This window comes from Poeciliopsis prolifica, unplaced genomic scaffold (genome assembly GCF_027474105.1).
Source record: "Poeciliopsis prolifica strain line A6 unplaced genomic scaffold, Auburn_PproV2 SCAFFOLD007, whole genome shotgun sequence".
Classification (NCBI taxonomy): domain Eukaryota; kingdom Metazoa; phylum Chordata; class Actinopteri; order Cyprinodontiformes; family Poeciliidae; genus Poeciliopsis; species Poeciliopsis prolifica.
In genome coordinates, this window is record NW_026562382.1 from 1,532,691 (window position 1) to 1,550,983 (window position 18,293).

The following is an 18,293-nucleotide window of genomic DNA, read 5'->3' on the forward strand; positions in this document are numbered from 1 at the left end:
CACGAGTGGGTTCATATGTGAAAGAAACGTTAAAAATTGTTTTAGATGTGCAAGAAAAGATGCTTAGAAGTATTCATTGCCATGGAGGATCAAAGGATCTGGTTATGATTAACAACTCTTTGAAGAACATGATATGAGTTAAAGCAAGATTTAAAATATTTGTTGCTGGATGTTAACTGACCGCTTCGGCCAGAAATCACTCTGGCCATCCGGGTGTTTTCAAATAGGTTTACTGAAGAATTATGTCGACGGTGCAAAAAAAAATAAAAATAATTTAAGCCGTTTCTGAAAATACAGAAATAAATAAAATGACTGTAGATTTAAAGGATGCAAAACCTGGTATCAGCTCTAACTGGTCAAACAGTTTAATGAAAATCAGCCACATTAAGAATAAAACATTCATTAACAAACATACCAGCAGTGGTGATTGGCATCCACCTACTCATGTCACCTGACTAACATCATGTCATCTGGTCTCCACAGTAAGCAGAAAACAGATCAGCTGAACGTCAAGAAGAAAACAAATCTTCAAAATAAAAGGGAGCACTTCAAAATAAAAGCATAGATGTGATTAATGATATAAATATTTTCAGTTTTATTATTTTTTTTCAGATTATTACCTGAAAAAACAAGGTTCTATTTGCAGAGTTACCTTAAACCATGTCTAAGGATTATTATTATTATTGAATAAAATGTAAAAAATAAAATAAAATAAAATAAACTGTTACTTCTTATTTTAGTTTATACACTTTAACCTTCTTGAGGCCCTCCCTTCCACCCTGAGCATCAGTGGAGACTGTCGCATGGGAGTCAAAGGGGCAGAGTGAGTCGGACTAGTTATTAAGAGAGTATTTGTTTGGGAAGATATGTTTCATGTTTTTGCAGGCCTTTCAAATGTCTGATTTCGACATCAAGTGCTGGCTTTACTTTATTTAATTTATTTTTTTCATGCATGTCCTAACAGAGAAGCTGACAGGGCCGTGTGCTGTCCTGACACGATCCACATTTCAATCTACCTGGGTAACTAACAATCCCTGGATTGGGAGGGAATGTGGGGCAAATGCGATGAAAGGCTCTCACAATGTTGCCAAAACTTCCATCACCGCCGGATCGAAGAATTATGGAATTGTATGCATTTATTCATGTTTCAGGACTGCCACCTGATAGACACGAGCCGGTGTGTAAAACTCAGTCACCACGTCTTCTCCTCCGTGAAACAACCATGGGGGAAATCGTGAAGCACCGCCGCATCGAAAGGCCAGCATGCCAGTCAGGTGCAAGTTGGGGCGGGTTAAAGAAAGAGAAACCAGAGACTGATGACAACCAGCCAGCAGAGCATTCACAGAGTGGATGTGGTAGAATATGGACGGTACAGGATGGAAGATTTGACCGAATCAAGACATATATATGAACGTTCAGCTCAACATGGACAATGAAACACAGTGCTTTTTAATAACAAAACAAAATATTCACAGGAAAGAATAATATTTTAACTGGTCCCCCCCACACACACACACACACTCAGCATAAAAGATAGGTTGTATTTACTTACATTTATGCAAATCGCAATCCTAAAATAACTTGATCAATTTTGTTTTCAAATGCATTTAGTTAGTACAGAAACTAAATAGTAAAGATATCTTGACATTAAAAGTTAAATGCGATTAAGACTTTTCCATGGTAAACAACATTCTTAAACTCATGCAAAATGCTATTCTCAACAAAATGTGTCTTTTTTTTCTGCCTACAACAGCAGCAATATATTTACTACATGCATGAAGGACACATGGTGTCTTTATTTGACAGAGTTGTACCAAAGTTCAAAACTTTTCGGGTTAAAAGTCATGCCTGGGCGTGTTAAAATGTTCGACCCAAAGTCCTGACCACTTTCAAATAGTTTTGTTTTTTGTTTTTATTTTATTTCAGTTGTCGCATGGATTCAACTGCAATAGATTGACTTATAAAGTGTTGCTACACATGGATATTGTTTTTTTACACTCGCATGTGTTTGCTCGAGGGCAAAAACACTCGCAAAGGTTAAATTTAGTCGGCGAAAGAAAGTCAGACGGTTCATTCCCTTGACGTCGTCAAGTTTCTTTTTTGTCCATGATCTTGTCATCTCAATAGCGTGATTACCAACCAACGATCAAGTCTTTTGTGTCTCCAGGTGATCTAATCATTCAGTTCACAAATGAAGATCTGCAAAGGAAATATTGTGATCATTCAGATCACAGTAAAATTCATTCTATTTTACTGTAGAAATATTTTTTTTGGTTTGTTTTGATTTTTTTTTTAGAGTTTTTTAGAGTTTTTCCATCAAGGGAACTATTAAGACAAACTTTGATCCTAACAGCTGTACCTTTTATTATTTTTATTTTTATTATATTAAAACTGATAAAAAAAAAAATGGAATACAGCTCTAAATCTATAATCATCTATGATGAATTTATTTGAGAACTTTTGGCCCTTTGTCTTTTTCTGTTTGTTTTTGTCGTTCTGCTGTCCTGTTTGATGTCTGACAAATTTTACTTATTTATATTTTCTTATTTCACTTTTCTTTTATTGTTGTCTTATGAGTATATGTGCACCTTAAGCCTGTAAGACCTGATGTCTTCATGTGTGTGCCACGTGGTCTTGTATAATTGTTCAAAGTGTTTCATTAAAAAAAAAAAAAAAAAGTTTTGCTTTGTTTTGATCAGGAGAAATCCACTTCTGGCTCTCCCTTTTTTTTTTTTTTTTTTTGATGAGTTTCAGTCACTTGACTGAAACTCCGCCTTGTCTCCCGGTTCTCTTTGTGATTGGATTTTGGAAGGATGCGCCTGGAGGAGCTTAAAGGGCCTCAGATGGTCTTGAGCTGGCTGAAATCTGGGACCTGCAAAACTTGCTGAAGAAGCTGCTGACCTGCGGAAAGGGGTTCAAATCGGCCGAGGTCTTTTGACCAAACAGAAGTCAAGGACAGTTCTGGAGAGGATCCGGCTCCGTTGACGTCTTCCACCACTACATCCACACAGATGGCGAGAAAGGAAGACTCTGCTCCCTTGAGACCGCCACGCGCCATCTCCAAAAAGAGGAAGAGGAAGGGTGGCCCGTCTCCATTAAAGTCTCTTGCCACCATCACCAAAGAGATGTTGGCATCTCTCGCCACCATCTCCAGAAAGATGTTGGCACTTCTTGCCACTATCTCCAGAATGAGGAAGAGGATGAGGAAGAGGAAAAGAGGCCTGGCTTCGTTGTTGTCTCCGGCCGCCATCTCCAACAAACGGCAGAGAAAGAATTGGAAGACTGACTCCCGACGTGGAAGACTGACTCCCGACTGCTACATCCTCAAGAAGAGGCCAAGGGAGGAGAGTCCTGAGGAGGAGAACCCTAACAAGAGGATGGGTTGTGAGAAGGTCCTTACAAACAAGCGGTCCTCTTCATGGTTTACTCTTTCGGTTCCTCGAATCAGCGTCTCAGCACCAGAAAATGCTGGAGAGGCCTGTGAAGAACCAATGCCATCAACATCTGGCCTTTGTCCAGGCGGCCTGAGAGGAGGTCAGCGCTTCCAACGCTCCTGGTTCAGACCTCATTACAGTTATAGTGACTCGGATTAAAGTTGTGATCTCTGGGGGGTGAAGGACTAATTCCCCATAAGGACATACTCAGATCTCAGGAGATTATTGCTTTAATGATTTATTCTTCTGAAGCCTATGGGTTTGAAGCAGGAATGGTGATGGCTTGGGTAGCGCCTTGCGCCTGGGCTTTTGTTTACACTGCTGCTGGATTTTGGACTTTTGAAGTTACGGAGTCTGGCAGGGTAGACTATTGCCCCTTTTCCACCAGCCCGACCCGGCTCTGTAGCAGGGTGCTGCCTCCTGGTGGTGGGAGGAAGCATATCGCCCCGCTGTGTGCTGTGGTGCTGCGCTTTGTTACTATGCGACTAATGCCAGTTGTTTTTCTGATACAGAACAAGAGAAGCGTTGAGCTATTATTTTTTTTTTTTTGCATATATAGCCTAACTGTGATTTTTCTGAAACATTAAGAAAATGCAAAGTAGGAGGAGGAGCAGGAACTTGCAGCAGGAGGAAAGCAGGTGGCTCAGTCGTTGCAGGTGAGCCAACAATGATTTTTGTGTGGAACTACTACAAAACTTGCAGCAGTGTCGAATATACATGCGCTAATTTTAGCCAGGATGTTGCAAATGACTGAATGTGTCAATTCATTGATTACTCCAATGTGTTTTCAGATGTTGGTAAACTGCAGACCGTGGTTCTTCCTGCGGCCTCGTCAGTGTCCGTCCTACCGACTGCCAGTCGGCGTTTTACCTTCAGGATCTCAGAGACCTTCACCTGTCTGGAGCTCAATGTGCTGATGAAACTTTTTTTTTTCTTCTTCTTCTTTTTTTTTATTTTTTATTTTTTTTACATTTTTTAAATTTTATTTAGAAAGACAGATTTTCATCACATACAATGATTATTGCTTTTCCCATGTCAGGTCGTACATGGGGTGAGAAGCGTGGAGTCCAGGTGATTTTGTCCACGTTTGCATTTTTGGCGTTTTCTTTAAAAAGACTTTTAGCTGTGAACGATAACAAAACTGAACAGAATTGAACAAAAAAAAAAAAAAAAAAAAAACATTTCCAAGAAAAAAATAATAAAAAATTGTGATTGATATTCTCACAGGGTTGAAGTGCATTAACAATCTGTTGTTTTTAACTTCTCAATAATGATTATTTCTGATGTTCAAGTATACTGAGAACAAATAAAGCTGCGTTCCTTCTAATCTGACTGGTTCTCATTTCAATCAAACGATTCACACTTTCACATTTTGGTCACCAAGAATCAATGAGAGGCTTAAAAAAAGTGTCAACTCAGTCTTATTTACTTATCACTTATTAGAGTTTGGACACATTTTCTCACCGTCTTACATTAAGGTTTCTCCAAGAAGGCGGATAAACAGTACAAAGTAGAAACCAATAGAAAATAGAATTAATTTTACTGTAGGAAAAAAAGAATTATTGAAAAGTTAATTCAATAATTGTTGAATTATTATCTTTTGTCATTTTTATTTTTACATTTTTGTAGTTTTTTTTTTTTTGGCGGAAATGTATTGCTCTTTTCTATCTGCAACAACCCTATTACGATGTACTGAACTTCCAAAACTGAAAAAAAAAACAACAAAAACAAAATGTAACAAATAAACCAAAACACGTTCTAAAAAAAAAAAAAAAAACAACAAGAAAAATATGTTAACAGTAAAATCTAATTATTTTTTTCTTAGGAAAAAAATAACGATTGAACAATTAATTCAATAATTGTTGAATTATTATTTTCACGTTCTTCGTAGAGTTTTTGGTGGGTACTTATTTCTCTTTTTTCTATCGGGACCTGATAGAAAAAAGATAAATCAATATTTATTAATAATATTAATAATAAATAAATAAATATTAGGCCCTAATACTGAACTTTCTAAACAGAAAAAAAAGAAAAACACGACAAAAATTCTAAACAAAGAAAAAAAATCAAAAACAAACAAAAATAATTCTACAGTAAAATCTAATTATTGTTGGATTGCTTTTATGTATTTATTTTTAGCTCAAATGAAAAGTTGAAACCAGTGGGTTTTAGCGCCGCAGTCCTCCTCTCGCGCTCCGCCGCGGACCGACGCTTTTCCACGGTTACATAACTCGCCGAGCCTCTCCGTGCTGCGGATCCTGCCCAGTCCTCCCACAATGCAGAGCGCATGGCGCGTCATTGGAGAGAGCCCATGATGATGGCGGCGGTCGGTGCACCAGAAGTGATCACACAACTGGAGAGCGCGGCCAAAGTTTTGATGGTGAGGACCCCGGCCTTGCTCCGTCCCGGCTCCGGGCTCGGAATACGCTAGCTAGCCCGGTCTCAGGAGAGGTTCGCCGGGTGAAAATCCGACCCGGCGGTTCGGTTCGCCCCGGTTGTTGTTGGTGGCGACTGTGTTCAGGCGAGAGGCGATGCGTGGCGCAGAGTCTTTCTCGGCTCCATCCCGTTACAAAACCTGTTTATTATCTTTAAATGCCGCCATTGTTACACGTCCCCCTCCTTCGTATCTGGACGTTAAACGCCAACCCAGGTCTCTGCGCCGTGGCTCGTCTTCTTCTAGTTCTCTCTGAGCCGCTAAATCAAGTTTCTTGGACTCCAGACCCAGCTGCAGCGCGTCCCTGTTGTTTATATTCTCTCTTCTGCTCCTTCTCGCCTGCCTAAAACACTCTCTTTCCCGGTAAACTGACTTATTCCAGCCCGAACCGGAGCAAATGAGACAGAAGAGCCCGGCTAGGAGACAGTAGCTAACCATGTGCATGTCAGTGTGTATGCTGCTGCCTCTGCGTGACCATTTTAATCAAACCAGGGCAATGTGAATGACCCAGCTCAGCCCAAAATTACTTTATTAGAAAGGCAGCTCTTCACCGTACAACTGTGAGTCAAATAGCTGCTATTAAAAGTCCACATTTCACTCATCTGCAGGTGTTTTAATCTGTGAGCTGCATCTGATTTAACATGTAATCAACATAAATCCAGGCTGTGGTGATTATGGGAATCTGAATTAGAATGAAGGCTGAAGGGGAAAAAAAACAGCTGCTTGTCTGGTGATTAACTTTCATAAAATGATACATTCCTGTCAATTTAATGACTGGCATTAGACTCTAAGCTACATCAAGAAAAATGTTGTATGTTTGAACTTTTAGAAGATGTGTTTCTGCTCATGGTTCATTTCCAGTCACCAATTTGGTAAAACTATAATCTGATGTTTCTTCTGAGAACAATAAATGACTAAAAAAAATAGCCTCTTTTTTGTTAATCACAATAATGTTTTTTTTAGCTCAAAAATACAGAGCCGTCTCCCTCTGGAAATTTATGCACGCAGTAAAAACCTCTATATCCTAAATCCTTTGCATAGATTCACTAGCTTTTATGGTGCATTTGAAATTGTAGTAGTTTGCTATTGTTGTGACTATTTCTATATTTCCATAAACTTTTTATTTAACAGATCAGGTGATTTTGTAGGTGTAAAAACCTCTAATTTGTCTTTATAGGGATTAGATTGTGAAATCATTCAATATTTCAAGAAACCTCTTTGATATATTAGGACCAGAAGATGTGTCAGGGTTTGTTGTTGTTTCATTTCACCAATAGAGCAGCAGAAAGACAAAATGATTTAAAACTGGGATTAGCTTCTTATCATCAATCCCAGTTAGCATAATTGGTCTGGCCAACAACAGTCTTCGTCTCTATTCCTAGTGGAGGACTTATAGCTTTTATCCAACCCAGAATCTTCCCTAATTGGCCGGTTCTGATCTAAAGAACATATATTTTTCAGATTGTCAGCAACCCTGATCGGCAAGGAAATTGTTACTGCAGGAAGATAACCCCCAGATTTAGCTTTCTTTTTATTATCAGTGGGATTATCAATGAGATTAAAATTAGAAGAGACAGTTGGACAGTTCTCCTGCCACTGACACGTCTTGACTAATAAACAGATTCTCACCAGGTGAGAATCTGTTTCCAGTTCGCTTGGAGATTTTTCTGTGTGGAAAGGAACCAAACCGCTGGAAAAAGCGACAAGTTGTCAAATTTATCAACTGGATGCAGATCAAAATAAACAAAAAAATGTAACTACAGCCCTAATAATAGGGAAAAACAAATTGTAAGTTCAGTCGATTTATTGGCAACTTGTTAGGGATGATCAAGTTTTGAATATCACCAGAAATTCTTACATTTTCTCTCACAAAATAAAGCAACTTTCCAGATTTTTTCCCCTCCACATTTCTACTCTTAAGCTTGTCAAAAACCAAATAGAAAAGTGAAATATTTCTTTTCCCAAACTACTGAACCCGAAGCGAGATTCAGTTTTCTGGGATTCGACAGTAAAACTCAATATAGTGTTTTACACTCAATGTCCGTCATGCTGAGGAAAACGTTGCCAGACAAATACCAGAATCTGATTGTGGAAAAGTCTTGAATTTCGAAATGGGAAAACGTCCCTGCGAACCGTCCTCGGTGGCGCGTTTGACACACCGGGTCTCTGAATGAACGTCTGTGATTCCCTTTCGGTTTAGAATAAAAAGTCGCCCTAAATTTGGGCTTTAATCTAACAGCAGAGCGCATTAGGTCCAGTCCATTGAGTCTGTCTGCTTGTAGTCGTCTTTTATAACTCTCTCTCTCTGTCTGTGTGTCACTTCATTATGGCACTTTATGTGTAGTTTGTCAGATAAAAGGGCCTTTCTTCCTTCTGCTGCCTCCAACCACTGAGCTGCTTTTACTGCAATTAGGTCTGGAATGTGACTTTCCTGCTGGGCAGTATCATGGAGACACTGCTGTATTTAAAAAAAAAACTGTTTGTTTTGCACTTTCGTAGAGCTGTAATCTGTTTATTTGCCTTATGAGAGGCTTTCTTGCGTCTTCTATGAATGACAGAGGCGACACTACTTTGAGGAATAGACACATCATCAGCTGCTGTGATAGAAATGCTGTTGATAGAGCTGGTTTACAGTACTCTCTGTTTTGTCTAATCCCTCTGTAGGGTCGGGTTTCAGCTGCATCGTCAGTAGGAGTTAGACTGTGCAAACTCAGCTGCAGCTTAGTATTTTTTTCACTAAAACACCACATCGGAAAATCGTTTTATTATTTATATTCATCAACATTTCTTCTTACGTATGTTAATGACACATATCCAAACCAAGTTGGTCTTGTGTGAGCAAGAAATGCACTGATCCAATATCAATATCTGTATTGGTATCGAAATTCTCGCTCGGTGACAAAGTAGCCCAATCCATCAGAGCCGATCTTTTCAGTCTAATGCTAGACTTTATGTTGAATTATATTTAGAATTACTAATTGTAGTTTCTGAACCATTCGAAAAAATTTTTTGTTGCAGTTTATTTTTAATTTTTGACCCAGATAGCCCACCTATTTTTTTTATCATTTATTTTTCATTGGTTATTGTGCTCCTAATTGCACTGGCTGAACAGATTAAAGTTGTTTTTACATTTTTGGCCAAGTTTGTGCCACTATTGGCCTACTTAAGAGTTATACAATAAATTTGTAGTTTAGTACATTTATGTCTGTGTTTCAAAATGACACATTTTAGGTCAATTCAGCTGTTTTTTTATATCGGTTGATTCTAAACATCAGATCGGAAGGGAAAAAAGTGAATCGTGGCGTCCCTACAACAATGGATTACTAAAAAAATCCAGAGTTGCATCCCTGCAATAAAGCATTTTTTGAAAAACATTTTCCAGCACACTGGTTTTGCAAAGTACATGTTATCTTTTTAAAGCTTTCTGCCTGAACTGTGCCGTTGCTGTTTCTTCCCAGGCACCGCCGTCCATGGTCAGCACAGAGCAGAGGCAGCACGCTGAACATGTATTCCTCTCCTTCAGGAAGTCCAAGTCCCCGTTCGCCATCTGCAAGCACATCCTGGGTAATTGTCCAATAAAACGCTAAACTTGCGTAGTATCGCGGTGCACGAGAGACGTTCAGGAATCACCTTGCAGGTTCCAAACTGCGGGACCATGGTGACGTATTGAACCTGATTATCTTTTTCAAAGTTTGCTATGAGTCCTGGTGGTGTATTTCAGGGCTGCAACCAACAATTATTTTAGCATAATCGATTAATGCTATTCTGACAATTAATTGGATAAAAAAAAAGTTTGCCGCATTTTGCAGATTTTTCAAGGTAGTTTTTTGATTTAATATTAGCGGGGCTTTAAAAGGTGCAAATAGCTCAATTCCGTTTTTTATTATTTTCTTTTTTAATTGCCTAAAATGTAATAATGGCATTCCTTAAGTTCCATTTGTGGCAAAGGATGCATCTGCAGCTAAAAATACTTAAGATGAAAGAGGTTTTTTTTTACCTGAAAATGCAAAATGTGCATATTTTTGTACAGTTTTGGCTTAATTACTGCTGATTAATATATTTTAGTCTGTATGCTAACGTAAGCAATTAATCGATTATTAAATTAGTTGAAGATTTTATCATTGATCGATTCATTATGATTTATCTGATTAATCATTTCAGCTCTAATTAATTCAGAGCAACTTTCAAATATTTCTTGAATTAAAAATAATGTCTAAGGATAAAAAAATCCCATCAACGACATTTTGTGGTAGCAATGAAGATAAACTGGACATTCTGTAACTGATTTGTCCGATTAATCGTTTCAGACCTGTTTTATGTAAATGTGCCAAAGCAGTGAACACGTTTCCCTTTACTTTCCTGCCCACACGCCGTCTTAATTCGCTCCCTTTGGACGCTTTCCGGTTTTGTAACGCCTTCTTTCTGCCTCCTCGCGTTTCCCCCTCCAGAGACGAGCAAGGTGGACTACGTGCTATTCCAGGCAGCCACGGCCGTCATGGAGGCCGTTGTGCGGGAATGGATCCTGCTGGAGAAGACCAGCATCGAGTCCCTCCGGGCGTTCCTCCTCACTTACGTGTTGCAGAGACCCAAGTGAGTAGGAAAGAAAGAGGAGTCTTTGTTGGATACTGTCTTCTGAGTTTCATGCACTCACATTCTGCATGCCAGTGATGTATCCAGGCAGTTTGATTGCTGATAGCATGTCCAAACGTTAAAGTTTTACCAAATGTTTTAAGCATAGTTTGTGGTGGAAATATCTTGGTGAACCTGAAATAACACAAAATAAATCACAAGTAATATTTTCACATGATAGGGTAAGTAAATAGTGTCTACATATTCTGCCGGTAGATTATTACACGTTTTTCCCATGTTATGAAAGCTCCCAGAGCTGGATTGAAAATCCAGCGGCGTGTCTTAATCCTGACTTTGTGTTTGTGTTGAGCCTCTCTGTTGTGAAAGCTTTTCTAAACTCAGTGGATAACAGCCCCTCCGTTCCTCTGCACCTGCAGCCTACAGAAATATGTCCGTGAGCAGATTCTGCTGGCTGTGGCCGTCATCGTGAAGCGAGGCTCTCTGGACAAAAGCATCAACTGCAAAGGCGTCTTCCACGAGGTCGGCCAGCTCATCAGCAGCGGGAACCCCACAGTGGTAACAGAGACGCACGCATGTCAGCTTTCACTGATCCACGCCACTCGACTTGGCTGTAAAGGAAACGATGCCTCTAATGTTAAATAAATGCTGTCATTGAAATTCTGGTAGTACGTCTGGGAAACATTTTACCCAGATGGATAATTAATCCTTCGAGAATGACATTCATGCATCACAGATTTCAGCAGCAGCCTTATTTCTCTGTGCGTGTTTTCAGGCTTTATGTGAGGATTCTGTGCTCAGACAAAGAGACTGATTTCTGTTGTTATTATTCTGTCTTAATATTTTTAATTGTATTTTAATTACACAAAATGAACTGAAGAAATGTAGTCTGGCAATAACAACAATAATAATAAAAAAACCTAGGTTCCATGTTGTTATAAAATTAGAAGACTTTATTTTTCAAGTATTTTGAAAAAATACTTGAAAAATACTTGAAAAGCCCTCGACACCAGTTGGTGTCGAGGGCTTGTAAAATAGAAAATATCACTGCACATTTAGAAAACGCTGACTAAGTAGCTCTATATGTACGTTGCAACACGTTCATAAACATTATCACAAAAAAATCTAAAAATGAGCACATCCTGGCTAATTGTCCACCCATTTACATTTGACAATCAGCATCCAGCTTGTTCCCCTCATAATAAAGTAAATTCCTATTTCAGCCCAGTAGATGGCACTACTGTGCTTGTGCTTGAATTTAAATCCCAAAGAGGGAGAAAGTTATGTCAGATCCTTACAAAAAAGGTATTTCTGAAGTCACAAATTACTTTAAGTTACACTTTTTAAATGACATTAATAGCCATTTTTCTCTGCAAGTTGACTTAATTTCTTTGCACATTATCTATTTGTTGATCATAACCAGGGGATCAGTAACTGCTAACAGTTAAAGCCTTTTGATAAATTTAACTTTAGATTGTATGTGCGGGGTGAAAATATAGAGGACTTTTATTATTAACCCTTTAAAAGCTTTCTTGCCACTGTTAGATGAAGGTTAATGAGGCAGTTTTTCCTTCCTCTCTTCATGTTGCTTTGTGTGCACCCATGTTATAATCATATAAAGCAGCTGCCAAAGCCACCAGTTAAAGTGGCTCATGTGAAAATCTTCTAGTTGCTGAGACTCTTGATTGTATTTATTGACTGCTTTAATAACACCACCAGAAGTAAAGAAGAAGAATTGGGCTAGTACTAGATGAAAAGCTTTTAAAAAATAAATACATTTACAACTTTATTTGGTCCTATACGTTTCTGAAATGGACAAAATCTCTGAATTGTTGGAAAAACAACTGACAGATGGTTTAGTCAAATCTTAAGTTGTGTCTGAATTAAAGGTCTGCACCTTTCCAAGGATCGGTCTACGCAGACCGGCTCCTTCCAAGGCCGTGAATAAACTAAGACCGGAGGAGAGAAACGGTAAATTCGGACAGGTCTGACCTTCACCAACTGGCTCCGCACCCGTCTCAGTGTAACTCATGTTGCCTTGCAACCGTGACAGAGTGACTCAAAGAAGAAGAAAAATAAAACAACGGAGCTGAAGTTTGTGTTTTAGTCATGTATTACTCCTGATTTCTGTATTATTCTCCACCTTTTAGAGGAAAGGATGTTCCATAGTAAAAAAGAAATCTGTTAGTTTGATTCTAAAATGTTAAAAAATGTATTGCACACAAAAAATGACCCTAAAACTGAAAGCCAGCCCAAACTGTTACACCATAAGCTAATTGTTGGCTGATTTAGCACAAATGTTTGGGGTTTGATATATTGTGCAAAAACATAAAGTCTGCCTAATGAACTTAAAAGACATACCATTCTTATTCCATGGGGTTTAATTAGAGGTGCACCCTAATTATCGTATTTTCCGGACTATAAGGCACACTTGAGAGCCTTTAATTAGATTTCTTTTTTAAAAAAGGCCCTATGATCCGGGGCACCTTTTCTATTGTTCTGGAGTGAAACATCCCCCTCACAATGGATTAATTCTAGTTGTGCTTTCTAACCTCGAAGCGATTTGTGAAGTTCATGGCGCTCTGTCAAAATGTTTGTTACGTTACGTAGTCAGGCTACCATAGTCAGGAGTGTCTCGGAGTAATACACACTGTGCTTTTACTGACTGAATTACCTTCTTTTTTTTTTTAACTTAACAAAAATTGAAACTAGACCATTCATTAGCACCTTTTAAGCCAGTGCCTGTTTTAGTGCGAATAATGCAGTACAGTTTTCTGGCCCATCAGGACTTTTAAACAACCTGACGTGCCGATTCCGATTTTGACCCATATCTGGTTTTTTTATCTGAAATGTTGCAAAATGTAGCAAGAAAGTTGCTGAGTTGACAACAGTGGTGTAGTTACCTCTTTGCTGAGGTAGATGAGATTAGTGGTTAAGATCAGCTTCATGTGTAAGTATTAGCCGATCACAGGTCTCCCAAAGTCAAGAAAATTGACTCAAATAAATCATCTGGTCCAAAAATTGGTGCACCCCTAGATTTCAGGATGTCTGCCAACCGTTCCAACTAAAACAAACTTTTTTTAACGGCACACTTTCCACAAGGTTTAGGAGAGCAAGTTCTTCCTGAAGCACAATTTTGAGGTTTGACACTGATGTTGGATGAGAAGACGTGGCTTAAAGTCATTACGAAGGTCCATATTTTTCTGCATAATGGTGCATGAAGGGACTGCCATTAAAGCATTGTAAAATTATTTGCACACCCTTCCTGAGCTAATCAGAAGGTCACATCTTCTGCCCTGCAGCAAACCCTGGCCTGCTCCATCCTCACCGCTCTGCTCAGCGAGTTCTCCAGCTCCAGCAAGACCAGCAGCATTGGCCTCAGCATGGAGTTCCACGGCAACTGCAAGCGCCTCTTTCAGGTTGGCTTCCCACCTCGATCTACTTATTTTTTTCTCCACCCCTACCGCTGCAGACAGACCCCTCTTCTCTCTCATCCCCCTTCAGGAGGACGGCCTGCGTCAGATCTTCATGCTGACCATGGAGGTGTTGCAGGAGTTCAGTCGCAGGGAGAACCTCAACGCTCAGATGTCCTGCGTCTTCCAGCGCTACCTTGCTCTAGCCAACCAGGTCCTGAGCTGGAACTTCCTGCCTCCAAATCATATCCTTTGTTAGCTGGAAGAATGATTATTGATGCAGTTTACTGCATCAACAAGGGGTTTATGTCAAATGGAGAGTCGGTGGTCAAGCATCACGGAAATCCATAGGACTTACTATGACGTTGGTGTGAGATAACAAACCTTTGTAAGGTTTGTTACGTCACATGCCATGGCCCTGCAAACGGCATTAGCTTCTAGTCAGGGAACCCTTTACAAAAGCCAACGCTACAAAATATGTGAAGAAACATCAACGTTTAGAATTGTTTGTGTCTCATTTTCATTAACAGTAATTATTACATTCGTTTAGCGTAAATTCCACCTGATACTTTCTGACTTTCCACTGAGTTCTGTTGACATAAATACCTTGCTAAGGTAGCTAATGTTTTTGGGTCTTTCGTGGGTAAGCACAACTTTAACAGCAGTCGGCTGGACAATCTTCGTACATATGACGATACGGGTCTTAAATTCCACTCATAAAGCTCTTGAATTTAAGTTGGTGAAACCTGGTGTATGTGTTTGTGTCTTTAAATACACGTTGCCTCCGAGATGCACATCTGTCAGCAGGTTTTGCTTCGTCGTTCGCGTCTTGTGCACACGTCCGTGTTACGTTCGCAGTTGGCTGCATTGTTGAGCAAACTGAGGCGTTCTGTCGGAGTGCTTGTGTGCTCACCCCGACTCATTACGACTTTAATCCCCACAGCCTGGCATCCTCTCGGCCTGTCTGAGGAGGGGATCTGGAGTGGCGCTTGCTGCCAGCCAGAGCCATGGATCATTTTCAAAGAGGCGTCTCCGGGTGTCTACTTCACCCCCTCCGTCTCATTCCAACAGCACGGCAGCCCCGCCTTGGCTTGTCAAGGCTCCCCTTGGTATGCCAGGCACGCTCCACCCGATTTGTGTTCTCAAAGACCCGCTTTTATCTTTCAAAGTTTATTGATATTGATTTTTGGAAAGGAGTTTAATTTAGTTTTATTGTTGCTGCATTTTTATGAAGCCGAGGGAACAGCAGTTGTTGTTTCTGGTCATTTATTTTTTTCTGTTTTAGTAAATGAAATCATCTGTTGACTCTTGATTAGTAGTGACTCTACTTGTTTTCTGAGCTGAGCGAGTGTGAGAAAAAGGAAAAGTGGAAGTGGAAGATTATCATTTCTAGCCTTAGCCTTTTATAGAAATTAAAATCTTACTTGATTTAATTTTTCACTTCAACTCTATCAAAACTGAGTTCCCTGAGCGTTTTACACGCGTTGAAGCGCATATTAACATTAAACACAATAGCTTTCATGGCTCTGAAGTCGGTGTGTGTTCAGTTCCTCGAAGTTCATGATTTAATCATCGGCTGAACAGAAATGAATGAAGCAGAAGTCGCTGGGTAACTCCTGAGCACAGGGATCTTTTTCTGCTGGTGTTGGGTTCACTTAAATAGAGGCGTTCTCTCCTCTTCATGTTGACTTGTCGTAAATGTTGACTACCGTTTCAGCCCATAAAAATAGCTCACGACTTCTTAGATCAAGTGGCTTTCCCCTTGAAATCCGCCGTGCGTGTGAAGTCCTGGAATGCCTGAGCTGCTGCTGAAACGTGGAACAGATTGATGAAGACCGTCGGGGAGCGCCGCAGCACACCTGCTGCTGGACCTGGTGTGGTGTGAACCGAACACACCATAGATTGGGGGCCGGACGTCTAAGACGTGCTCCCCCGCGCGTCACTCCACACCAGGCTGGACTGCAGACGGGGTCACGGTCAGGCCTCAAGGCCCCAAAACACTGTCAGACGACTCGACAGCTTCAATAATGGTTCATTAACCTTTGTTTTCAGCCACTGATTATACCGTGCAGATGGAACTGGTATATGAGAGAGAGCCTCTAAAACCCATGTGTCAGTTTCAGACTTTTCTTTTAATTGCCCTCCGGGGAGGAAAGTCTCAATTCCAGTTATACAGGGCGACTCTGACTCAGTGGGAAGATTTGTCATTTTACAATCGGAAAGTGGTACGTCTGATTCCAGTTTCCTCCTACCAAGTTGTTTATTGCATTATGATTTTTACTGGCTTTTGGTACGTCTCTTCAAACCAAAGTTTAGTCGTCTTTGGCTGCTGCTAATGCTCTCTACTCAGACAATTCAGACAACAAATTCACTGAGAATTAAGACAATCGCAATAAAACATTGAGGACACATGATGTTTTCTCCATTGTTCTTGAAATATGTTTAAGTCTTTTGATTACCACAAAGTTAGGTTTTTGGTCAGCAGGTCGTCCGATTGTTGGAAATATTGGGTGCATGGTGGTAAACTTTGTCCTTTGGGTGGACGTGAGTGAAGTACGCCGAAGTATGTTGGTGCTTTTTAAGTGTTTTTTTCCTGGAAAAATTGGAAGAAATTGTACCTTTGGATCAGGATTTGCAAAGTGCTGACTATCTGAAAATACTGTTATTTACGGATATATATAAATTATTTTTTTGTGAGATGTTGACACAGTTGTGGATCATTATGTCTTGATGATTTGTGGGTCTAATCTGCTCTGACATTGTTTTCAAGGGCTGAAAATGAGGGGCTATTGATAAATCGGCTTAGAGATTGCTAAGGTATGAAAATCAGCCACTCCTCCATGAAACTAACACCACCACCTGTGCACACAGACCAAAAAAAATCAGTATTGACCACAATCGAAATCCGCATGTCAGGCTTTTTAAAGATCGCGCTCGGCCAGAAAAATGCATCCTTACTGAAAATGAACCGAGATTCAGCCAAAGTCTCAGGGAAAGCGGCAAAAGACATTCAGACAGTGAGAGAACTAATGAATGACCAAAACCATTTTCAAATATTACACCAAAGTCTTATTTACTGAAAACTTTGGGACAAATCTGTGTGGGCCCCAATGGGGAACACATGTAGTCAAGTCCATATAACCTGTTGTTTAGTTAAGTTGAAGGTTTCTTTTCTTGTGCATGTCAAATTAAATTTAGTTCTACAGGCACAAACAGATATAAACTGAGGATTTCTTTGTTTTCTCTTTTGGTGTTTTGTTTTGGGGGGTTTTTTGCGTCATTTTTTTTCCAGTAGTTTTTCATGTTTTGCTTCGCGCATTGCAATCATAAAGCCAGATCACCGCAAGAAATGTTTGTGAAACTGAAAAGACTGGAAAACTTTTTTTTCTCTCACGAAGGTAACGTTACCTCAATTTCTGCTGGCTGCCTCCCGTCTCTTTATTTCTTCCCTACATGAAGCCAGAGAATTTCATGGATGGTGTAGAAACAAAAACAAGCCCCCAATCAGGAGGTACACTGGAAAAACACAATCTTACCAAATATTTGTTACTAGTTGCTGGTGCAAATGTCACCAGTAATGAGACAAAACTAATTCACAAATAACTTTTGAGCAATATATAGCAGCTTGTTTTAGGTCAATAATTCCTTAATATTTATATTAAAAAGTGCTGGATTATTTAATCAATCCCACATTATAAATGAGATAATCTGTTAGGAAAACTAGTACTTTAAAAAAAAATCAATATCAAGGAATTATAGACTTAAAACAAGCTTGCTGAAATGTCACTTGTTTTCATTTTATTTCAAGTGTACCATGAAATGTGCACTAGAAACGAGACCAAAAATGCTATTTTGCTAAGATTTAGTGTTTTATTTTTTACAGTGTTTGCTTGTGTTGAGTGGATGCCGGCGTCGGAGCGTCTCGGTTTTCACATCAGCTCTCCTAAGGTCGCGCTCTGGGCATTGTGGCCGCGAGGTTAGGGTTAGGACTGGGTATGTGTAAGTTGATGCTGACTGTTTGCCTTGGCCCTGACCCACCATGGAGAATCCTAAACGACCACTATCTAAACAACAGTGGGATGGAGTAAACAGCTGATCGGAAAAGCTGGTGGATGTCCGGGCCGCTCATTCATTCTCTCATTGAAAGAAGGCACAGGGTGGAGTCTTTTTAAATTACGATAGAGTGCAGTTTATCAGGGATTTGCGAGCGCTCACTCATACGGAGAAAGTATTCGGCTCATGTTACTGCATTACATAGATTTCTCCTCTTGGATTCCAAAGGGGAAAAAAAGTGTCATGAAAAACCAGTGTGTAATTGCTTTATTATTGGTTCCCCCCACTGGAAGCTGAATTGATGGCAACGTCTGCCTGAACAGATGGGAGAGGGCTCAATTGTGGGGGGAACAGGTCGCAGAGGAGGTATTC

The 18,293-nt window shown here is 39.9% G+C and overlaps 1 protein-coding gene across 1 annotated transcript in view; it reads left to right on the forward strand.

Annotated features, from left to right (window-relative positions):
* Positions 1-5,541: 5,541 nt before the first annotated feature.
* Positions 5,542-18,293, forward strand: part of xpo4 (exportin 4) — a 47,834-nt gene continuing 35,082 nt past the window's right edge. The window contains exons 1-6 of the mRNA XM_055031397.1: positions 5,542-5,814; positions 9,327-9,432; positions 10,317-10,458; positions 10,875-11,013; positions 13,758-13,874; positions 13,960-14,112. Of these exons, the coding sequence (XP_054887372.1) occupies positions 5,722-5,814; positions 9,327-9,432; positions 10,317-10,458; positions 10,875-11,013; positions 13,758-13,874; positions 13,960-14,112 (750 nt within the window). The 5' untranslated portion in view covers positions 5,542-5,721. The remainder of the gene's footprint in view (positions 5,815-9,326; positions 9,433-10,316; positions 10,459-10,874; positions 11,014-13,757; positions 13,875-13,959; positions 14,113-18,293) is intronic.